General features: G+C 39.5%; 1 protein-coding gene across 4 annotated transcripts in view; it reads right to left on the bottom strand.

Annotated features, from left to right (window-relative positions):
• Positions 1 to 19,131, bottom strand: part of LOC131544364 (VPS10 domain-containing receptor SorCS1) — a 218,216-nt gene that overhangs the window by 58,890 nt on the left and 140,195 nt on the right. For all 4 annotated transcript variants that reach the window (XR_009272115.1, XR_009272117.1, XM_058782521.1 and 1 more), the window contains exons 5-10: positions 16,574 to 16,647; positions 12,893 to 12,957; positions 12,012 to 12,130; positions 10,771 to 10,860; positions 9,069 to 9,248; positions 6,899 to 7,045 (exon numbers count right to left, since the gene is read on the bottom strand). Coding sequence is in view for 2 of the 4 variants with exons in the window: in XM_058782521.1 (XP_058638504.1) it covers positions 6,899 to 7,045; positions 9,069 to 9,248; positions 10,771 to 10,860; positions 12,012 to 12,130; positions 12,893 to 12,957; positions 16,574 to 16,647 (675 nt within the window). In the remaining 2 variants the exon portion in view is untranslated. The remainder of the gene's footprint in view (positions 1 to 6,898; positions 7,046 to 9,068; positions 9,249 to 10,770; positions 10,861 to 12,011; positions 12,131 to 12,892; positions 12,958 to 16,573; positions 16,648 to 19,131) is intronic.

Raw genomic sequence — 19,131 nt, 5'->3', positions numbered from 1 at the left:
CAGTCTCGTCTCCATCGTTGTGTCCTCCTGGCTCCAGTGTCCTGTCTTCCCCAAAGATCTCCAGCAGATATACTCGTCTCCTCTCGAGGTGTGAGCCTACCTCCATTCCACGAGTTCCTGGCAAGGCATTATATCCTCCATCACCAATTCATCTCAAGTGGTTGCCATTACTAATATATATACAGGTGCTGGTCATATAATTAGAATATCATCAAAAAGTTGATTTATTTCACTAATTCCATTCAAAAAGTGAAACTTGTATATTATATTCATTCATTACACACAGACTGATATATTTCAAATGTTTATTTCTTTTAATTTTGATGATTAGAGCTTACAGCTCATGAAAGTCAAAAATCAGTATCTCAAAATATTAGAATATTACTTAAGACCAATACAAAGAAAGGATTTTTAGAAATCTTGGCCAACTGAAAAGTATGAAAATGAAAAGTATGAGCATGTACAGCACTCAATACTTAGTTGGGGCTCCTTTTGCCTGAATTACTGCAGCAATGTGGCGTGGCATGGAGTCGATCAGTCTGTGGCACTGCTCAGGTGATATGAGAGCCCAGGTTGCTCTGATAGTGGCCTTCAGCTCATCTGCATTGTTGGGTCTGGTGTCTCTCATCTTCCTCTTCACAATACCCCATAGATTCTCTATGGGGTTCAGGTCAGGCGAGTTTGCTGGCCAATCAAGCACAGTAACACTATGGTCATTGAACCAGCTTTTGGTACCTTTGGCAGTGTGGGCAGGTGCCAAGTCCTGCTGGAAAATGAAATCAGCATCTCCATAAAGCTTGTCAACAGAAGGAAGCATGAAATGCTCTAAAATTTCCTGGAAGATGGCTGCGTTGACTGTGGACATCAGAAAACACAGTGGACCAACACCAGCAGATGACATGGCAGCCCAAATCTTCACTGACTGTGGAAACTTCACACTGGACTTCAAGAAACATGGATTCTGTGCCTCTCCACTCTTCCTTCAGACTCTAGGACCTTGATTTCCAATTAAAATGTAAAATTTACTTTCATCTGAAAAGAGGACTTTGGACCACTGAGCAACAGTCCAGTTCTTTTTCTCCACAGCCCAGTTAAAATGCTTCTGACGTTGTCTCTGGTTCAGAAGTGGCTTGGTAAACCTTTTCTTGAAGACGTCTGAACGTGGTGACTCTTGATGCACTGACTCCAGCTTCAGTTCTCTCCTTGTGAAGCTCTCCCAAGTGTTTGAATCGGCTTTGCTTGACTGTATTCTCAAGCTTGCGGTCATCCCTGTTGCTTGTGCACCTTTTCCTACCCAAATTCTTCCGTCCAGTCAACTTTGCATTTAATATGCTTTGATACAGCACTTTGTAAACAGCCACACCTTTCAGTAATGACCTTCTGTGACTTACCCTCTTTGTGGAGGGTGTCAATGTTCGTCTTCTGGATCATTGCCAAGTCAGCAGTCTTCCCCATTATTGTGGTTTCAAAGAACAAGAGATACCCAGAATTTATACTGAAGGGATGGTCATTTATTCAAACTTAAATGTAAATATTCTAATAGTTTGAGATACTGATTTTTGACTTTCATGAGCTGTAAGCTCTAATCATCCAAATTAAAAGAAATAAACATTTGAAATATATCAGTCTGTGTGTAATGAATGAATATAATATACAAGTTTCACTTCTTGAATGGAATTAGTGAAATAAATCAACTTTTTGATGATATTCTAATTATATGACCAGCACCTGTATATCATTCATTACTCTGCTGTTCAATAAACCACCCATGTTTTCACTTACTCTCTGTGTAAGTTCTGCTTCTGTAACAGAAGACCGGACCTGCACCGAAGTCAGCATGAGTAATCCCGACCCCTTCCAGGAGCTCGTGGACAGCCTCCGACGAGTTCTTGTTCTCTCACCACCGCCGGCACTACCGATCACCTCTGCGTCTAACACCTCCACTTCTTCTGTACCCTTAATCTCCAGTCCCATGGCCAGACCAGCGCCCTTCTCAGGTGTGGTGGAGGAGTGCAACGGGTTCCTCTTACAATGCACGTTAGCCCTAGAGATGCAACCGAATCTATATCCCACCGAGAGATCCAAGATCGCCTTCATCATTTCCCTCCTGACAGGCAAAGCTCTACAGTGGGCAAAAACAATCTGTTCTCAAGCAGGCACAGTCACGCAGTCACTCAATGTCTTCATCACCCACTTCTGCGAAGTTTTTGGCCGCTCAACGGCCGATCCCTCCATTAGTGACCAGCTATACCATCTCCGTCAAGGGAAGAAACCCATCAATGAATATGCCCTCCAATTCCGAACACTCGCGGCAGCCAGTGGATGGAACGAACGTTCACTTCTAACCGCCTACCGTCAAGGGCTCGAACCCAGGTTACGGTGGCAGCTCGCCTCCTATATTATGACTCCTGTGGGTTAGAGAACTTAATTCAACTGTCCATCCGTTGTTCCGCCCGCATGCAATCATGCTTCGAAGAGCAACCTCAACTTACCCGTTGCACTCCTCAACAGCGCCCCCAGGAAACAAATCGCCCTCCAGAACCAGTGTGTGAACCTATGCAGACTGACAATACCCGCTTATCTTACACTGAGCGACAGAGGCGAATCACTCAAGGCTTATGTCTCTACTGTGGAAACGGCGGTCACGTAATATCATCATGCCCCGTTCGACCTCCTCGACTAATGGTGAGTGCCATTCAACCCATCGTACAAAGAATGAAACCACTGTCTACTGTTGTAACACTTACTGCTTCCACCCTGTCTATTCCAGTCCATGCCCTTCTCGACACGGGGTCTGCTGGCAATTTCATATCAGGGAGCCTCTGCCGTCAGCTCAATCTCCCAACCGTTACCAACCAAACTGTCTAACAAGTCCAGTCGATAACGGGAAAACCAATCAGCCGCGGTTACGTGAGACTTAGTGCGGGTCCCGTCCAGTTCCGTGTCGGCCTGTTACACGATGAACAGCTCCATCTACTGGTTCTGGAGGGATCTACAATGGATATAATCCTCGGACGACCCTGGTTTACACAACATGACCCTCAGATCACATGGCGCTCGGGAGAAGTCCTGAAGTGGGGCAGTCGGTGTTTCCCAGCCTGTTTCCCATGCCTTCCTCAACCCACCTCTCATCTGATCCAATCCATAGCAGTAAATTCCACCTCCATCGAAAGCCCTCTCGAGAAACAGTCCGTCAACATACCCTCCTGTTATGCCCCCTTCAGAGACGTATTCTGCCCAAAAAGAGCCTCTCAATTACCTCCTCGCCGGCCATGGGACTACGCGACCAGGTGAGCCAGTGCCCAAAGGAAAGATCTATTTACCTCATTTACTCTTGGAGCTTGGCCGAACATCGCCACCACGTTGCGGAGGTCCTCCAACGTCTGCGTGAATTCCATCTGTTCCTCAAAGCCGAGAAGTGCTCATTCCATCAACCCTCAGTCCAATTCTTGGGATACAATATCGATAGTGGTGGCATCCGCATGGACGAGGGGAAGGTGGAAGCAATAAGATCCTGGCCAGTACCTTCCTCCATAAAAGAACTACAAAGATTCCTCGGCTTCTCCAACTTCTACCAATGATTTATCCATAACTATAGTATCATCACCAGCCCCCTCACCAACCTCTTACGCAACAAGCCCAAGTCTCTGTCCTGGACACCAGCTGCAACGGAGGCATTCGAGAGCTTGAAGGACACCTTTACCAACGCTCCAAACCTCATCCATCCAGATCCCAAGAAACCATTCATTGTGGAGGTTGATGCTTCAACCATGGGAGTTGGGGCTGTCTTATCCCATCAGTAGGGGACTCCAGCCAAACTCCACCCATGTGCCTTCTTTTCCCGGAAACTCAGCCCGGCGGAGAGAAACTATGACATCGGCAATAGGGAACTTCTCGCCATCAAGTTAGCCCTTGAGGAGTGGAGGCATTGGTTAGAGGGTTCACAACATCCATTCACCGTCCTAACTGACCACAAGAACTTACAGTACTTACGTGAAGCCAAAAGACTCTTCTTTCATGACCCAAAAACACCAAAGCCGATGCTTTATCACGCCTGCATACCCCAGAGGAAACTGATGAAGAACCAGAACCCATCATCCCCGATAAACTCATTGTTTGTCCCATCCAATGTAACCCCTATCCTAATACCTCCTCCACTGCTTCCACGGCCACTCTGCCAGGCTGCCCACCAGGACTCCAGCATGTCTCACGAGCACAGCGCACTCCCCTAATCCACTCTGTACACACATCACTGGGCACTGGCCACCCCGGGGGCCAACAGCACCCTCTTGCTGCTGAAGAACCGCTACTGGTGGCCAGGGATGTGAGAAGGTTCGTCCAGGGCTGTACGAACTGCGCCATTTCCAAGAGTCCTCGCCACTTACCAGCAGGCAAACTCCTCCCGTTACCCATTCCCAATCGGCCATGGTCGCACCTGGGGGTGGATTTCATCACAGACCTGCCAGAGTCAGACGGCAATACATGCATACTGGTAATAGTGGACCGATTCTCAAAGTCTTGTCGACTCCTTCCCCTAATATCTGAAGACGAAGTTGAATAATAATTCAGATATTTCGGCATTCCAGAAGATATTGTGTCGGATCGAGGCCCACAATTTGTTTCCCGAGTCTGGAAGGGATTCTTCAAACTCCTGGATGTGACCGTGAATCTGTCGTCTGGATACCATCCCCAGACTAACGGGCAAACGGAGAGGAAAATCCAGGAGATAGGATTCCTACGAACCTTCTGCCATGGCCACCAGGACTCTTGGAACCAGTTCATTGGCTGGGCCGAGTACGCCCAGAATTCCCTACGCCAACCATCTACTGGACTCACTCCTTTCCAGTGCGTACTCGGCTACCAGCCACCCCTGTTCCCCTGTTCCCCTGGTCTGGGGAACCATCAGAAATACCATCAGTGGATTACTGGTTCCGAGAGAGCGAGAGGGTCTGGGACAATGCTCACCATCATCTGCAGCGGGCAGTGCGCAGGCGCAAGATGACTGCGGACCTTCGCAGATCCGAAGCTCCACATTACTAACCGGGACAGAAGGTCTGGCTGTCAATGAGGGACATCAGATTGTGCCTGCCCTGTAAAAAATTAAGTCCCAGATATGTTGGTCCCTTCACCATCCTGAGACAGATCAACCCGGTCACCTTCCAATTACAACTCCCTCCACAATACAAGATCAATTCCACTTTCCATGTCTCCCTGTTAAAATTTTACCATCCTCCTGTCTCTCCCTCCACAGAGCCTGGTCCGAGTGAAGAACCCCCTCTCCCGCTGATTCTGGAGGATGGCGCCATCTACGAGGTAAAGGAGATCCTGGATTCCCGGCGTCGTGGTGGTCAACTAGAATACCTCGTAGACTGGGAGGGCTATGGCCTGGAGGAGAGATCATGGGTCCCTAGGAATGACATTTTGGACCCAACCCTACTCAAGGAATTCCACTCTACACATCCAGATCGGCCAGCTCCCAGGGGAAGAGGTAGACCACCACGCCGTCGGGGCCCTCGGCCCTCTGAAGTGGGCCGTGGAGAAGGGGGTAATGTCACAGATCGGTCAGGCTCCCACGCCAGCCAATCACAACGCACACCCTCACCTGAGTATTAATGGAACACACCTGTACACAATCAGCACCTCATCACCACGCACCATATAAGCTCACACCTCACCACAGCCAGACGTCCGGTCTCGTTTATGCGAAGTGGACTCATTCCAAGCCTTTCCTACGAATTACCTGATACTAACCTGAATCTATACTTACCTCCAGTCTCGTCTCCATCGGTGTGTCCTCCTGTCTCCAGTGTCCTGTCTTCCCCAATGATCTCCAGCAGATATACTCGTCTCCTCTCGAGGTGTGAGCCTACCTCCATTCCACGAGTTCCTGGCAAGGCATTATATCCTCCATCACCGATTCATCTCAAGTGGCTGCCATTACTAATATATATATATATATATATATATATCATTCATTACTCTGCTGTTCAATAAACCACCCCTGTTTTCACTTACTCTCTGTGCAAGTTCTGCTTCTGTAACAAAAAGCTTAATCTTTTATATTTTTATTTCAATTAATGAAAACAATTTTTAATAGCTTTAATCACCAATAAGAACAAATTCTATATTGTGTTTGATAGTATTCAATGATGTAAATGATATCATTTTAACAAATGTAAACAATTTTTGGAATTAAAGGTCACTCATTTCTCTTGCTAAGGCTAATTTCATAGCTAAGATTTTATGTATTAAATAAAATAAAAGGTTCATACCTTTTACATCATTTAACACAATTACAGCTTGACTGGAAATAACACTCAATGAAATATGCTGTTCACAAATGATAGGCTATTTATCTTGATATTACTTTTTTTTTTTTTTCTCATGTTTCAACTGTGCTCTTCATTGACACTGTCTCCTTGGTTAGACAATTAAACATTTCGGGGGGGGAAAAAAACTTTATTAGGGGCGAAATTTGTTGGTTATAATGAAAAATATTGAAATGATTTATGATAAATTTAAAAGGATTCATATTTATCATGAATTTCCTAGATTGAAAGCCTACAAAGAGGCAATAAAACAAGCAGAATTTAAAAAGAAGCATAAAATAAATGATGAAAATGTCATAAAAAATTACATAAAAAGACAGATTATCTCATAACAACAAAAGAAAGTTGAAATCTGTTCGCTTTAATAAAAATCAACCCCCGGGACGTACAGTAAAATGCTTGTAGTTGAAGAAACACCCATCTTTGTTTAATGCTTCAAAAACTGAAATATGACAAGTTGCCATTGTGAAAGTACACTGACCTCATAAAGCTCATTTATGAATGTCAAATTTCATACAGCTAACTTTGAACAATCCTCTCTCTTTTTGTTCTCCCACAAGTCCACTCACCAGCATGCAATGGATTCGGTTTCCTCTGAGATCAGCCGAGGGAGCCTGCAGGAGCCTCCAGTCACGGCCTTTGTTATAGGTTATGTATGTCTTCACCTCATTATTTAGCTTCTTATTAGCCAAGAACATGCCTTTTATCCCTGCCACCTAGGGACGGGAACATAAACAAAGAAAGATAATGAGGAAAATATAAATCACCAATAATCCTATAGTTACACCATTTCCTCCTATAGAAAGAAAAAAAAAAAAAACAGCATGTGATGCATTTATTACTTTGGGTCCCTGTGGCACAAACCAGCCAAGTGATCTTCTAAAAAGCTCCGTACATATAGCAGTTCCTGGTAAGATCTATCTATTGGAGTGGAATCGGAGTATGTAAGGGATGAGAAGGTAATCCATGTCTGTCCTGAACAGAAGTGACATCTCTTCAGGACCAGGAAGCACTAGAGAGGAGGATGGGCCCGTGATGGGCCTCGAAGGGCACTGACTATTCAATAATTGACGAATATTTCAATCTAGCCGACGGCTGAGATTTTAGCATATGTTACACGGAGGTGGCGACCTCAATCAAGTCACCGGACTCTTCAGCCTATCCGAGGGCCAAATGTGATTTTATGGGGGTTGCTATCATCAACAGTTTAATTATTTGATCAGGAGATAGCTTGACACCTGCTGGCCTCTGTTGCAATGTGCGGCTGCATGTGCTGTTCCATCCAGAGGTGTATGAATAGAAATCTGGGGTATTCTTCGAGAGACGAGCCGTCAACACCCAAACCCTAATCGCTGGCTTCAGTCTTTGTATGCAGGCAGAGCTATCAGACCAATTTGTAGTGCTATATAATGCTATAAAAACTTGGGAACTAAAAGCACTCCAAAGTCCTGCCTGCTCTCAGATTGTAAGGTATCTTGTCACATATAGGTATTTGGAAAGACATTGATCAAAGTTGAATGCTGAAAAGGTCAATAGTACATCAGTGAAAGGAAACAGTTTTGTTCAGATAGGCTGCAAAATAGTTTTTAGATTCAAATCCAGTTGTTTGTAGTCTTAACAGCACACACGCACACACACATACAAAAAATATATACATTTTTTATAAACCTATATGTGGTTTGAAATCTGAGTAAAATGGGATGCTTGAAAATTTGTTTCAGTGCAAAACAATCAAATCATCATTGCATTTACTTTGTAAAAAAAATAAAAATAAATAATAATAATAATTACAGTGATACTGTGGAATATTATTTAAATTTAAACTAAATGTTTTCTGTTATGACATTTTTCTTTTTTTTTTTTCCCTGTGTTGACAAAAATGAATTTTCAATAGTCATTAATTGTCTACAGTCTTCAGCATCACATGATCTTTCATAAATCATTCAAATATGCAGATTTGGTACTCAAAAAACATTTCTTATTGTTATCACACTGAAAACAGATGCTGCTTAACATTTTTTGTAGAAATCATACACTACTATTCAGCAGTGAAGCAATAAATATGTAATACAAATATGAATGATAATAATACTTTAATCAAAATTTACCAAAAAAGGACAGTAAAGTAAATTCATAATGCTACAAAAGATTTCTGTTTCAAATAGAGCTGTTCACTGAACTTTCTATTCATCAAAGAATCCTGGAAAAAGAAGAAAAAAAAAAAAAGAGAAAAAAAAAAACATTTTCCACAAAAGTTTTTTTTTTTTTACATGGATAATAATAACCATTATTAATAACTGATCTATCTATCTATCTATCTATCTATCTATCTATCTATCTATCTATCTATCTATCTATCTATCTATCTATCTATCTATCTATCTATCTAACATAATAGTAATTGAAATACTGAAGAAGCAGATGTTGCATGGTACAAAAACTGTTATAATATTTAACACTGTGTCCATGGTTTCCCTCTTTAGCGATTAGAGTATTCTGGTTTCCTAACCGCTCCTTGTTTAGATAATCCACTGATAGTCATGCAATGAATACCTTAATTAATTAGCACTGCTATTAAATCAATTAGCACTATACACCCAATTAGTGTTAATTAGTGCAATTCAATTTGATCATGCTTTTAATATCCAGAGAAATGCGAACATGAAGCAGTAATATTGAATCAGCACACATCTGTACAGTGTGGAAAATAAATGACACTGTTGTGTTGTAGAGAGGTACCTCATATAAATCTATCATGACATTTCCCTCTGGTCCCATACTGCTCATGACGTTTTCCAAAGCCAACGTGTAGTAAATGCCTCCGGCCTCTGACACGTACAGGTTGTAAGTGTCATTCTGGTTCCACTCTTGAACTGCCGCCACGACCCGATTCTCATCTGTACTGATCACATGCAGATCCTGGGGAAAAAAGAAGACATTTCATAAGACAGATCTCTGTGATGTATTTGACAAAAGAATATTCTGCCTCTGGCGTTATCCAAATGTTGGTATAAACATGTCAATAAAGAAGTCTATAAAACTGACAAGGAACGTTTTATAATAGATATAATAGGTTGACTGGTGCGTCCCAGCATAGCTGCATGACTTCAGTTTTGTATTAGAAATGATCTAATAATCATGCAAAAAAAGTGACAGGAAAGTATAACATTTTACTTTCTATTCATCTAAACATCCTGAAATGAATTCCACAACAATAGCATCACAACTGTTCTCAGTATTGATAATAATAAGAAATGTCTCTGAGCTCCAGATAAGCATATTAGAATGATTTCTGAAGGATCATGTGACACTGAAGACTGGAGTAATGATGCTGGAAATAAGATACATTCAAATAGAAAACAGTTATTTTAAATTGTAATAATAATTCACAATATTACAGTTTTTTTCCATAATATTCCTGAATTTTTGATCAAATAAATGTGGCCTTAGTGAGTATAAGAAACTTTTGAATGGTAGTGTATGTGTATGATATTGTCACTGCTGTTGTACAATAATTTCCCATTATCTAGCTGTCTATATCTGTATTTAATATTGATACAATGTGCATTTTGTCAATAAAACTGCCACTGAAGTCACTAAACTTCAATTGCCTTTTATTCTCTTGATGAGCCGACTGCATTTTCCAGTGCGGTTCATAACTGAGCCATTCAAATGATTTAACAACTCTATTCAGTCTTTTCCATCATCAAAAAGAAAAAGTAGGCTGAACTCCAAACAACTTAAGTGCCTTTTAATATTCAAGCATCAAAACACCTTTATCCTTCTCATTTGCATATATCAGAGGAGGACGACTTTAACCTTTAATGTGATTTTTGCCTCTAATCAAGCGAGATTGAATATGAATGTTGTTACCGGGATGGCTGGGGACAGCTGGAGAGCAGTGGCGGTTTCACCCCACTGAGCTGAATCCGATTAATAATCAGTATCAGACCCTACTCTCACCTGCCTTGTTTTGCTCACAGCTCCGGCGTACGGCAAATATTCTTATTAGGCTTAAATTGAGCTTGTCAGTTGGGCAAATGCAACAAAACCACATGCTGGCAGTTTGCGAATTTCATCTACCCCAGACTGCGCAAGGGTTGCTGGGTGTGTGCTTAAAGGAGCGCCGAGAGCTTGATTGAATAAAACATGTTTAATTGTCATGTGAGCACAGCAGATTTTAAGCTTTGAATAATAACACAGCATCCTGAGAGGCGAGGGACCGCAGTAGCATCTGCGTCCCTGAATTCACTCACTCAGAAGTAAGAGCCTGCCAGATGCCGGCGAGAAAAAAACGGATTTTGTAAAGGTTTGAAGCTTCAAAGGCTAACATCGAGGGACACGATGATCTGGGTCTGAAATAGCAATGTCTGTTTACTCTGTCACAGCATGGCAGATTCTGACTTCGTGTCGAGCAAGTGTGAATGAGCTGCTACCCTACCTTTGGAAGGGTGTATTTGGGAAGCTTCATGGGTGTAAACACATCTCGCCTGGATGACACGTAGTAGATTGGCCGACCGCCGGTTGACACCTTGGGTAATGGCGGGATCACAAAGAGACAGGACAAAGATGCTTTAGAAAGAAGTAACATTTTGAGTTCTACCAGGATATTGGTCATATATTAGGGCTCACATTATGCATTGCGATATGATCGGTGCAATTCAATCACGCTATCATAATTGAATCGCAGTTGAAACTGTGCCAAATGCATGACACAGACTGGATCTGGAGGATTAGTTTCTATCTGTGCTTTAATTATGGCACCTCATAGACCCTGTTTACACCTGGTGTTAAGATTAAGTGCTTAATATGGGTGTAACGAGGGGCCGTATATTCAAAAGTACCTAAAAAGTAATGCATCAGCATTGCATTCATCCAGATGTGTCCCAGACAGCACACCTGGATCACTACTCTACGAAAGAGTTTAAACTTAAGTCTGGAATGCACTACACAATTGTTAAAATCAGAGCAGATTTTAAAACACTGGGCATCATACACTTGCCGACTTTGTAAATAGTTAGAAATAAGAAAAAAAATCAAATGAAATGGCAATCATACACTTAACAACCGAGGATCACACACTACCAGACTTTCATGTCATTCTGAACACAACAAACCCATGAAGAAACATGTGCCTTGTAGGTAGAATACGTGACAGATGAAAACAAATATGTGTTCTAAAATCAGCTGGAATAGTTGTCTGAAGCTAAAAAGGAATCTGCAATTTTCTATGAAATCTGTCAACTCAAATTTGATTTTCTATGAAATCTGTCAACTGGCTCTGATTTTTTGGCAATAAGCAACTTCTACAGACTGTAAACCAATGCAAAAAAATCTGGGGGGAAAAAAAAGTTTTGTAGTGAATTCCAGCCTTTTTAAAATAAGCTTGTTGGTTGTGTGTGTTTTTAAAAGAGAATAGCCTTCCGATGAAATGATTTTGAAAAGTGCATACATAACTGAATATCATTTAATGAAGGTACTTGACTAACATAAAATAAAAGAAGATACCATGTTTGCGCTTAAATTAAAACTCAAGGCTACACTTCGGTATAATAAATTCAAGTATAACTGAGCTGTGGAAAATGCTTAAATATTGATACAAGAATTATCAGTGCAACATCATAAGAAAAATAATGATTACAGCCATATTAGTCAAAGGTTTCCCCGCTATAAATGACTCACCTGGACAAACACATACTCATCTTGGACCACCAGGGAGTTGGGGTCAATGTATCCAGGAAAAGGTTTGCCCTTATTGGCATCTGTGCAGTTCTGAAGCTTGCATGTGACATAAAGAGCCTCTGCAACAACAACAGGACAAACGGCAGAAAAAAGATGAAGATATATTGAATTTCCAGACAGACAAGCAGACTGATGGGAGATAACAGTAATATTGATATTGATAACTGATTATTAAATCATAAGTATTAAATCAAATAATGATATCATTACTTTAAGAGGTTCTCTTTCTACTTAACATTTCAGATTGAATTCAATGTATTACTTGCCATTAATTTGCCATTATTTGTTCAATTTGGTGGCAGTTTCTGAGTTAAAACTGTCACAAAACGTAAAACGTACCTGTTTTTTTCTTAGTACATAACCACACAATGTTTCTCAAAATAGGTCAATTTATGGCACTGTTACTCTCAACACATTTAAATTGCACTAAATATTTAGTAGCCTGTAAGTTATCAGCGAAAATGTTATTGCACCCAGCCTCCCTAATTGTCCTTGTATATTAACAACAAACAATCTAAAAAAATAAATATTTTGAGGGACCACATACAGTAGAACTGACACACGTAGCTTTTCTTTCTCTGTGAATCATTAGAAATATTGGTTCAACAAAGAAAAGACGAAGTCAATCTGTGCATGTTTCTTCACTAATTTTAATTACCGATGACAAATACGGAAAGATGGATTTGCTGGTGCAGAACTGTCCGTTTTGCATTTTAATGTGAAGCTTGTTTTGAACCCTCTAAATGTTGCCTTGTGCCATGTTTGAATTATTATTCTTGAAATGTAATCAAAGCACGTCCAGGGACGCCATTCAGACTTACGGGTTTCTGAGATGCTGGTTTCAAGGTGAATCAGGCCCGGCTCTTTATCAATGCCCAGTTTAGACCTGGAGAGCCCAAAGGAAATAAAAGCAGTGTTTTATAAAATGAGCTTTGGAAAACAAAAATCCTTTGTGTTTCCCTACAACAACAGATGGGTCAAAATAAGGGCATTGGCTTTTTTGTGTCGGCTAAAAGATCCATGTTAGCCTCCCAAAGGAGCAATGCGGGTTAAGTCGAGAAAGTACCATCAGAACACCCTATCCTGTTAAGTCTCCATTTCCATCTCCATCTATCTGTGCTTTCTGACAGAAGCAAGGAGCATATCCTGACATCATTAAAAGTAAGCCCTTCTCATTTGCTTCCCAAGAACACCCACAGGCAGCGCACACAGCTCTCTCGCTCTTTTTAGTGTGGAAAAAAAATCATTGTTGCATGAAATATTTATTCGAGACTGAAAAATCAGAGAGAGCTGCTCCAGAGAGGAACACACAAAGGTAGAAGCAGACTATCTCAAGATTTTATCATGACACTTATTGGAAGTATTGACACTTTCTCAAATATAGCATCCCTTGGTATGCTCTGGGATCAGCCTTAATATTTTAAAGGCAGAGTGGCGAATTCAATAAACAGTTACACCCCTTTCGCACACTGCATTTCGAGTTTGACCCGCAATCCACAGAGTGAAGAGGTTTATTTGGCAAAAATTATAATTATTGTGAGCTGACTGTAAAAATACTCACTTATTACACAGCTACTTAAATAAATGGATGGGCATGATATTGATTTTATAATCATAGCTCTACACTGTCTTATAGCTTCCGCTAAGAAAATAAGGACCATTACAATGTACAAACGATCGCTCGAGATATTAGAGTAATATTAATATTGAACTCTTCTAAGGTCATCTGCATTACAATAAATAACTTAGAAACATACTGGCATCACTTGTGTTTGTTTGAAACGAGAGAACGAGTCCGTGGTCTTACATAAGAGGTACGATAACAATCTTATGGCACAATTGACCAACAAGAATCAAGTATACCAAAAAGCTGTGTAATAAAGTTCTACAGTGCCTGCCCACTTTATCAGTAGCCTTGGTTGCAGAAGTATTTTTTCCATTAATTTTTCCCATAAAGATTTTTTAAAAGTCTTGGTTAAAGAGCTATAAATCATGAACCAAACCAACCAGCTATGAACATTACAAACACTCATTTGAAGCAAAAACATATTTGAAAACTTGACAAAACGACAAGGGTACAAGACTGTGTACTTAACGGCTTTAATGACGGAAAGAACTACCCATGACACATTGTAAATGACATAATCAAATAAAAAATAATGGAGAAATATACAACTATTGATTTAAATATAAAGATCGACAGAGAAGAGCGAGCAGAAAGAGAGAAAAAGGAAGAAAGAGAAACACAGGCACTCCCACAAGGACATATATGGACCAAGATTTCATGCAAAATATGCATATTATGCACTCAAATACTTAAGTATTTTGAGTGCATAATAGTTTACATCATTCACAGTGCTAAAGAGTTATTTTGGTGCAGCTTACTACGACTGGTGGAGATTTCTCTGCAGAATCACGATGACTAATGTAGTTTTCACCAGGAATTCTGCTGTTGAGCATGAATATTTAAAAAAATAAGGGTGATGACTGATTAACTGTCTAGTATCTCAGGTCAGTCTGTAAAGGTTTGTAAGTTATCATTCACAATCAATTCCTGTATGGAGAAAATAAATGGGATTTTAACTTTTGGGAACCTAAATGTTGCACTCTAAGCGTGTGTTGTGTGTTTAAATTAGTCGTCATTATTTTCAGTACAAACACTCTCCCTTTATATTTAATTTAGGCTTATTATATCACTTATTTACTAAAGATAACATTATTTTCCTGGTATAGTTAATCCATAGCAAACAAAAAGTGCGTTATAACCAATAACCAATTATTACTTACTAAGAACAGTTCGATTTCAAAGAAAATTGACTAGGTTTCGATTTCAGATCAGTTGTAAAGGTAAATGAGCTCTGACCCATTCAGTTTCACCAAGACTTCAAGAAATCTGTGCGGATATTAGGCCAGAAACGAGTCACATCAGATCTGAGTTGCTTTTGAAGCACTGACAGTTACAAAAGTCCATTTCATCCATTCAAAGCTCCATTTCTTCAATCATCTCATATACTGGCTGCGACTATGGTGGTGTACCTCATCAAAAGGGACAATCTAATTTCACATAGTCAATAGCTACACATTTGTAAGGGTTATATGTCTCATCTCACTTCAGATAATAAGACTCCATATGTGAGAGTTCATAGAGGGGAACTTGTGAGGATAGATCATTACCAGCCTAAAAATAACGGTACTCCAGGCTGACTCTCTGATGTCTTTGCTCTGTTCCACTTTGACGGTGCTTATGCAAAAATCTCACACTAAAATGTCCTCAAAAAACAAAATCTTGGTACTAAAGGATTAGAATTTGGATGGAAAAAGACAGACATGATCAATAAAAAAATTGACCAACCAGTTGAGAGTTTAAATTGTATTGTAATTGCCACAAATTGGATGCAGGGTGACTCACTGATTCTTGAGACATGGAGCAAAACTTTTTTCCTTCTCACTTTTACCTGCTTTTATTGTGGATAAACTATGAATATTCTTTGTTTCCTAACACAAATGGAGCATTTATTTACCTTTTTAATATAATTTACCCATTCGACCATTCAATATATAACTCAATATACTCTCTCTCTCTCTCTCTCTCTCTCTATATATATAGGTCCTACTTCATTAGTAGTCAGCAACAGGAAAAGGCTACTACATTTAATACAGTACACGTGTGGTATCCCAGACAGCAACATAGTGTCGGCCCAGATCCGCCCACATCTGGCCCGTGTGAAATCCATGCGGGCCAGATGTGGGCCGGATCTGGGCCGACCCTGCTTGCTCTCTAGGATGAAAATATAGTTATTTTGTTAAGGGGAAAAAATGGTGACAATTCAATAGATGAAAATCAGTTTTAAACCATCCTGCAGTTTCAGTTAATTCATTCATCAATGCCAATGTCAGATGTTTTAAAACATATTTAACATGAATTTGTTTTAGAATATGATTTCTTTTGTGCATTGAGTTTTTTTTTTTTTTTTTACTACTGTCCTCACTTTTTGTCCTAAATACCAAAGATTCAGTGGAATATATGTTTACAATACTTAAAAAAAACTTATAAAATAAAATAAAAAAACTCAATTGATCCAGGACCAAAATACCTTTCAGTTCATTCCAGCTTGTCCACTTGAGACCAGAGATAAACATAAAATCGAATCGAATTTAGAATTTATTCCTCAACAGGTCTCTTTAATCACCACTGTCTAGACATCTATTAGCCATCCTGATCAAGTTGAATAAGCTTTCTTAATGACTAAATCATTTGCAACATTGCAAATGCAGACTCCGACTCAGAAACAAGGTCTAATGACAACATTCATTAAAGAGCTTCTAAGCTTTGGACATAAAACCTCGAGGTAGCGTCGGTGGTGGAGCACAGTGGGGAAGATCACATCAGGATTGAACAACAGTCCATGTTCTTTGGTTTACTCTTTTATCAGACACAGAATGCAGGAGCTCAAATGATTGATGTTCCACATGCAGCAGAAGAAATCACACAGAGAGCTTACCAGTAGAATCGATTGGGCGCCACCCGCTCGTGAACGAGCTGCCATCGACGGCCAAACTCAACAGAGCTGTAGAGCTGAAGACGAAAAATTGTGTTAGCAAAGAGATTCTATGAAGGTTCCTGTCTCTTATGATGGTGAGGTTTAAGGTTTAATTACACATATTGCTCTCTATTTACAAATCTATCCTTCTAAGACTGGCAGCAAAAATCCATACAAATCTTTATGTTCTCCCTATCTGCAAACTATATTTAAATAATAAAATGTAAAAATAATACACTGCACAATCTTCACTGTATTATTAAACATTCATTTGTTTTAAAGCTGCAAAGGTTATTCTTTCAAGTGCAGTGACAGATTTTCTCTTTTCTTTTCTTCTTTGGTCAACATCAATTCCACAGACAGCAGCAGGACTAGTAGGCTGCTGTCACTCTAAGACCTAATGCACGGATCTAATATACTGATACTTATCTGATTTTCTCCCAACTGTTTACATTCATGTAAGACATAACCAACTGTTTTTAAGTGAATACTTGCTAAAAATGGCATTTTTTAACGTGATTTGACCATTTTAGTGCAATATACATTCCCAATATATTTCCTAAAACTTTTACAAACTTTTGAATTGATTTTTTTTTGTTTAGTAGGGTACATGTGATGCTGCCTTAAAATTTATACAAAACATTGTATTTTAGAAGCCGTCACACACTGGGAACAGAATTTACATCAGAAGCGTGCCTAAGAAGACTTAAAATGCTACCTACGTAGAGACCTAACTAGGTTTTGGAACCGAGCAAATTAAATTATGAATGAATTTCCAATAAAACACAGAATAAAATAAAATCTTAACATGATCATTTCAAAATTAGTATAATTACAGTGGAAACTTGGCAATCAGCGAGTCAACAAACACTGAGATCTTAAATTCACTAAATGGGGCATACAAATGACTCATATATATGTTTCTCAGTATGACAGTAAGAATCCTATTTATGTGCACAGTTCTTTGGGAGAAATCATTTTATATAAAAGGCAAACATAAATATGTCACACTGGTACTTACAGCATTTTGAAATGAAATGTGGCATTTGTTAAAGTGTTGAGCAAAAGTTTTCCCTAGGTGTGAAACTTCACTTGCCTTGCACAAAGCAGCATATATTTGCCAGGTTTTGCAAGACATTTCTAAAACAGTGGGGGGTTTCAATGCAGCATTTGTATTTGCATCAGTTGGGAACTGTGATATCACAATCTCATATCCAATATAACATCCTGACTGTGGGTGGATGGAGCTCGGTCATATTTAGACACAGACTTATGGGAAACCAACAGAACAAATCAAACTGGATCAAACTAAACCAAATCAGACAGAAGCGAAGAGTAGAGCTCTGCTGAAAACAACTTCTTAAAGAGGCCTAAACTGGTCTTAGATGGTTCAAACTGGTCTCCTACCCTGGCCAAATTGCCGCTCAATTGGTTTAACACCAGCATTGTCTTGTTTTAAGCAGTTTTTTATTTTTGTTTTTTGCAGGGAGGCACAAAAGTGTTGAAGGTTACTGAGCTTTTCATTTTAGCTCGTTTCCTCTGTTTACTGTCATCATAAAACAACCTCAACAAATTCAGGAACCTTGCCAATGACACCACGGCAGAAAAACTGTCAACACTAATAAATTATGCATTTATGTGTGGCATAGATTTGGATAGGGTTTAATTACATTAGTGATTGTTTTCTTTTTATGCTGTTTGCTTTTGCGGCTTTCAGCCGTGGCTAGTCATGCACATTGTGCAAACAGCCAACTATTAGCCGTCAATTGGCTGATAATTCTTTTTGATTATGTTCATTTAATTGTAATTCATTGTCAGTGGCCCTCCTTCAAGGATGAAATCAATGTTGATTTGTCAAAATTGAAGTCAATGCTGTTTAACACCATCACTTGAGACCAGAAACTATCATTATTTGACATATTGCATGTCACTGTGAAAAGTTTTGTTGTTTGAATTGGTTCTTGTTTTTTCCATGCTTGAAAAGAATATACATTTGGGGAAGAAAAAATGTATTATATAATTTAAATCCACATCAAATCCAAAATTACAGAGGGAAGGAATTAAAATGATTCATCAGCAGCATCAGGAAAATAAATAAATAAATATAAAACAAATCTTAACTAGTTAAATTATCTTTTGATATGATTAAATCTGATGCTTAAACAATCTTTTCAGAAGAATAAAAATGTTTCATAATTTATTAGTCTAAACCATGAGCTCGAAACCATATAATTAATGATAATTCCTTGCGACTGGGGATCCATAAATTGCCTTAATTGCCAACTTTAAGCTCACTGAAATTGTCTCTAAGACGTATTTCCTCTTGCATTGGTAATTGCCTTCTAAGGACATATTTCAAGCCTAAATACAGATTAGCATCCATTTGCACGCACACTTTCATTATTGTTTCATCTTGCTTTGCAGTTTGTGTCTACAATGTTCTTTATCAAGAATGAAAATACTATAAATTTGTTTTTCCTTTGGCTTTGGTTATATTTGGCAATAAAACAGCTTGATAA

The sequence above is a fragment of the Onychostoma macrolepis genome, chromosome 01, assembly GCF_012432095.1.
Source record: "Onychostoma macrolepis isolate SWU-2019 chromosome 01, ASM1243209v1, whole genome shotgun sequence".
NCBI classification, from domain to species: domain Eukaryota; kingdom Metazoa; phylum Chordata; class Actinopteri; order Cypriniformes; family Cyprinidae; genus Onychostoma; species Onychostoma macrolepis.
Note: the sequence above shows the minus strand (reverse complement) of the source record. Positions and strands in the feature narration are given on the sequence as shown.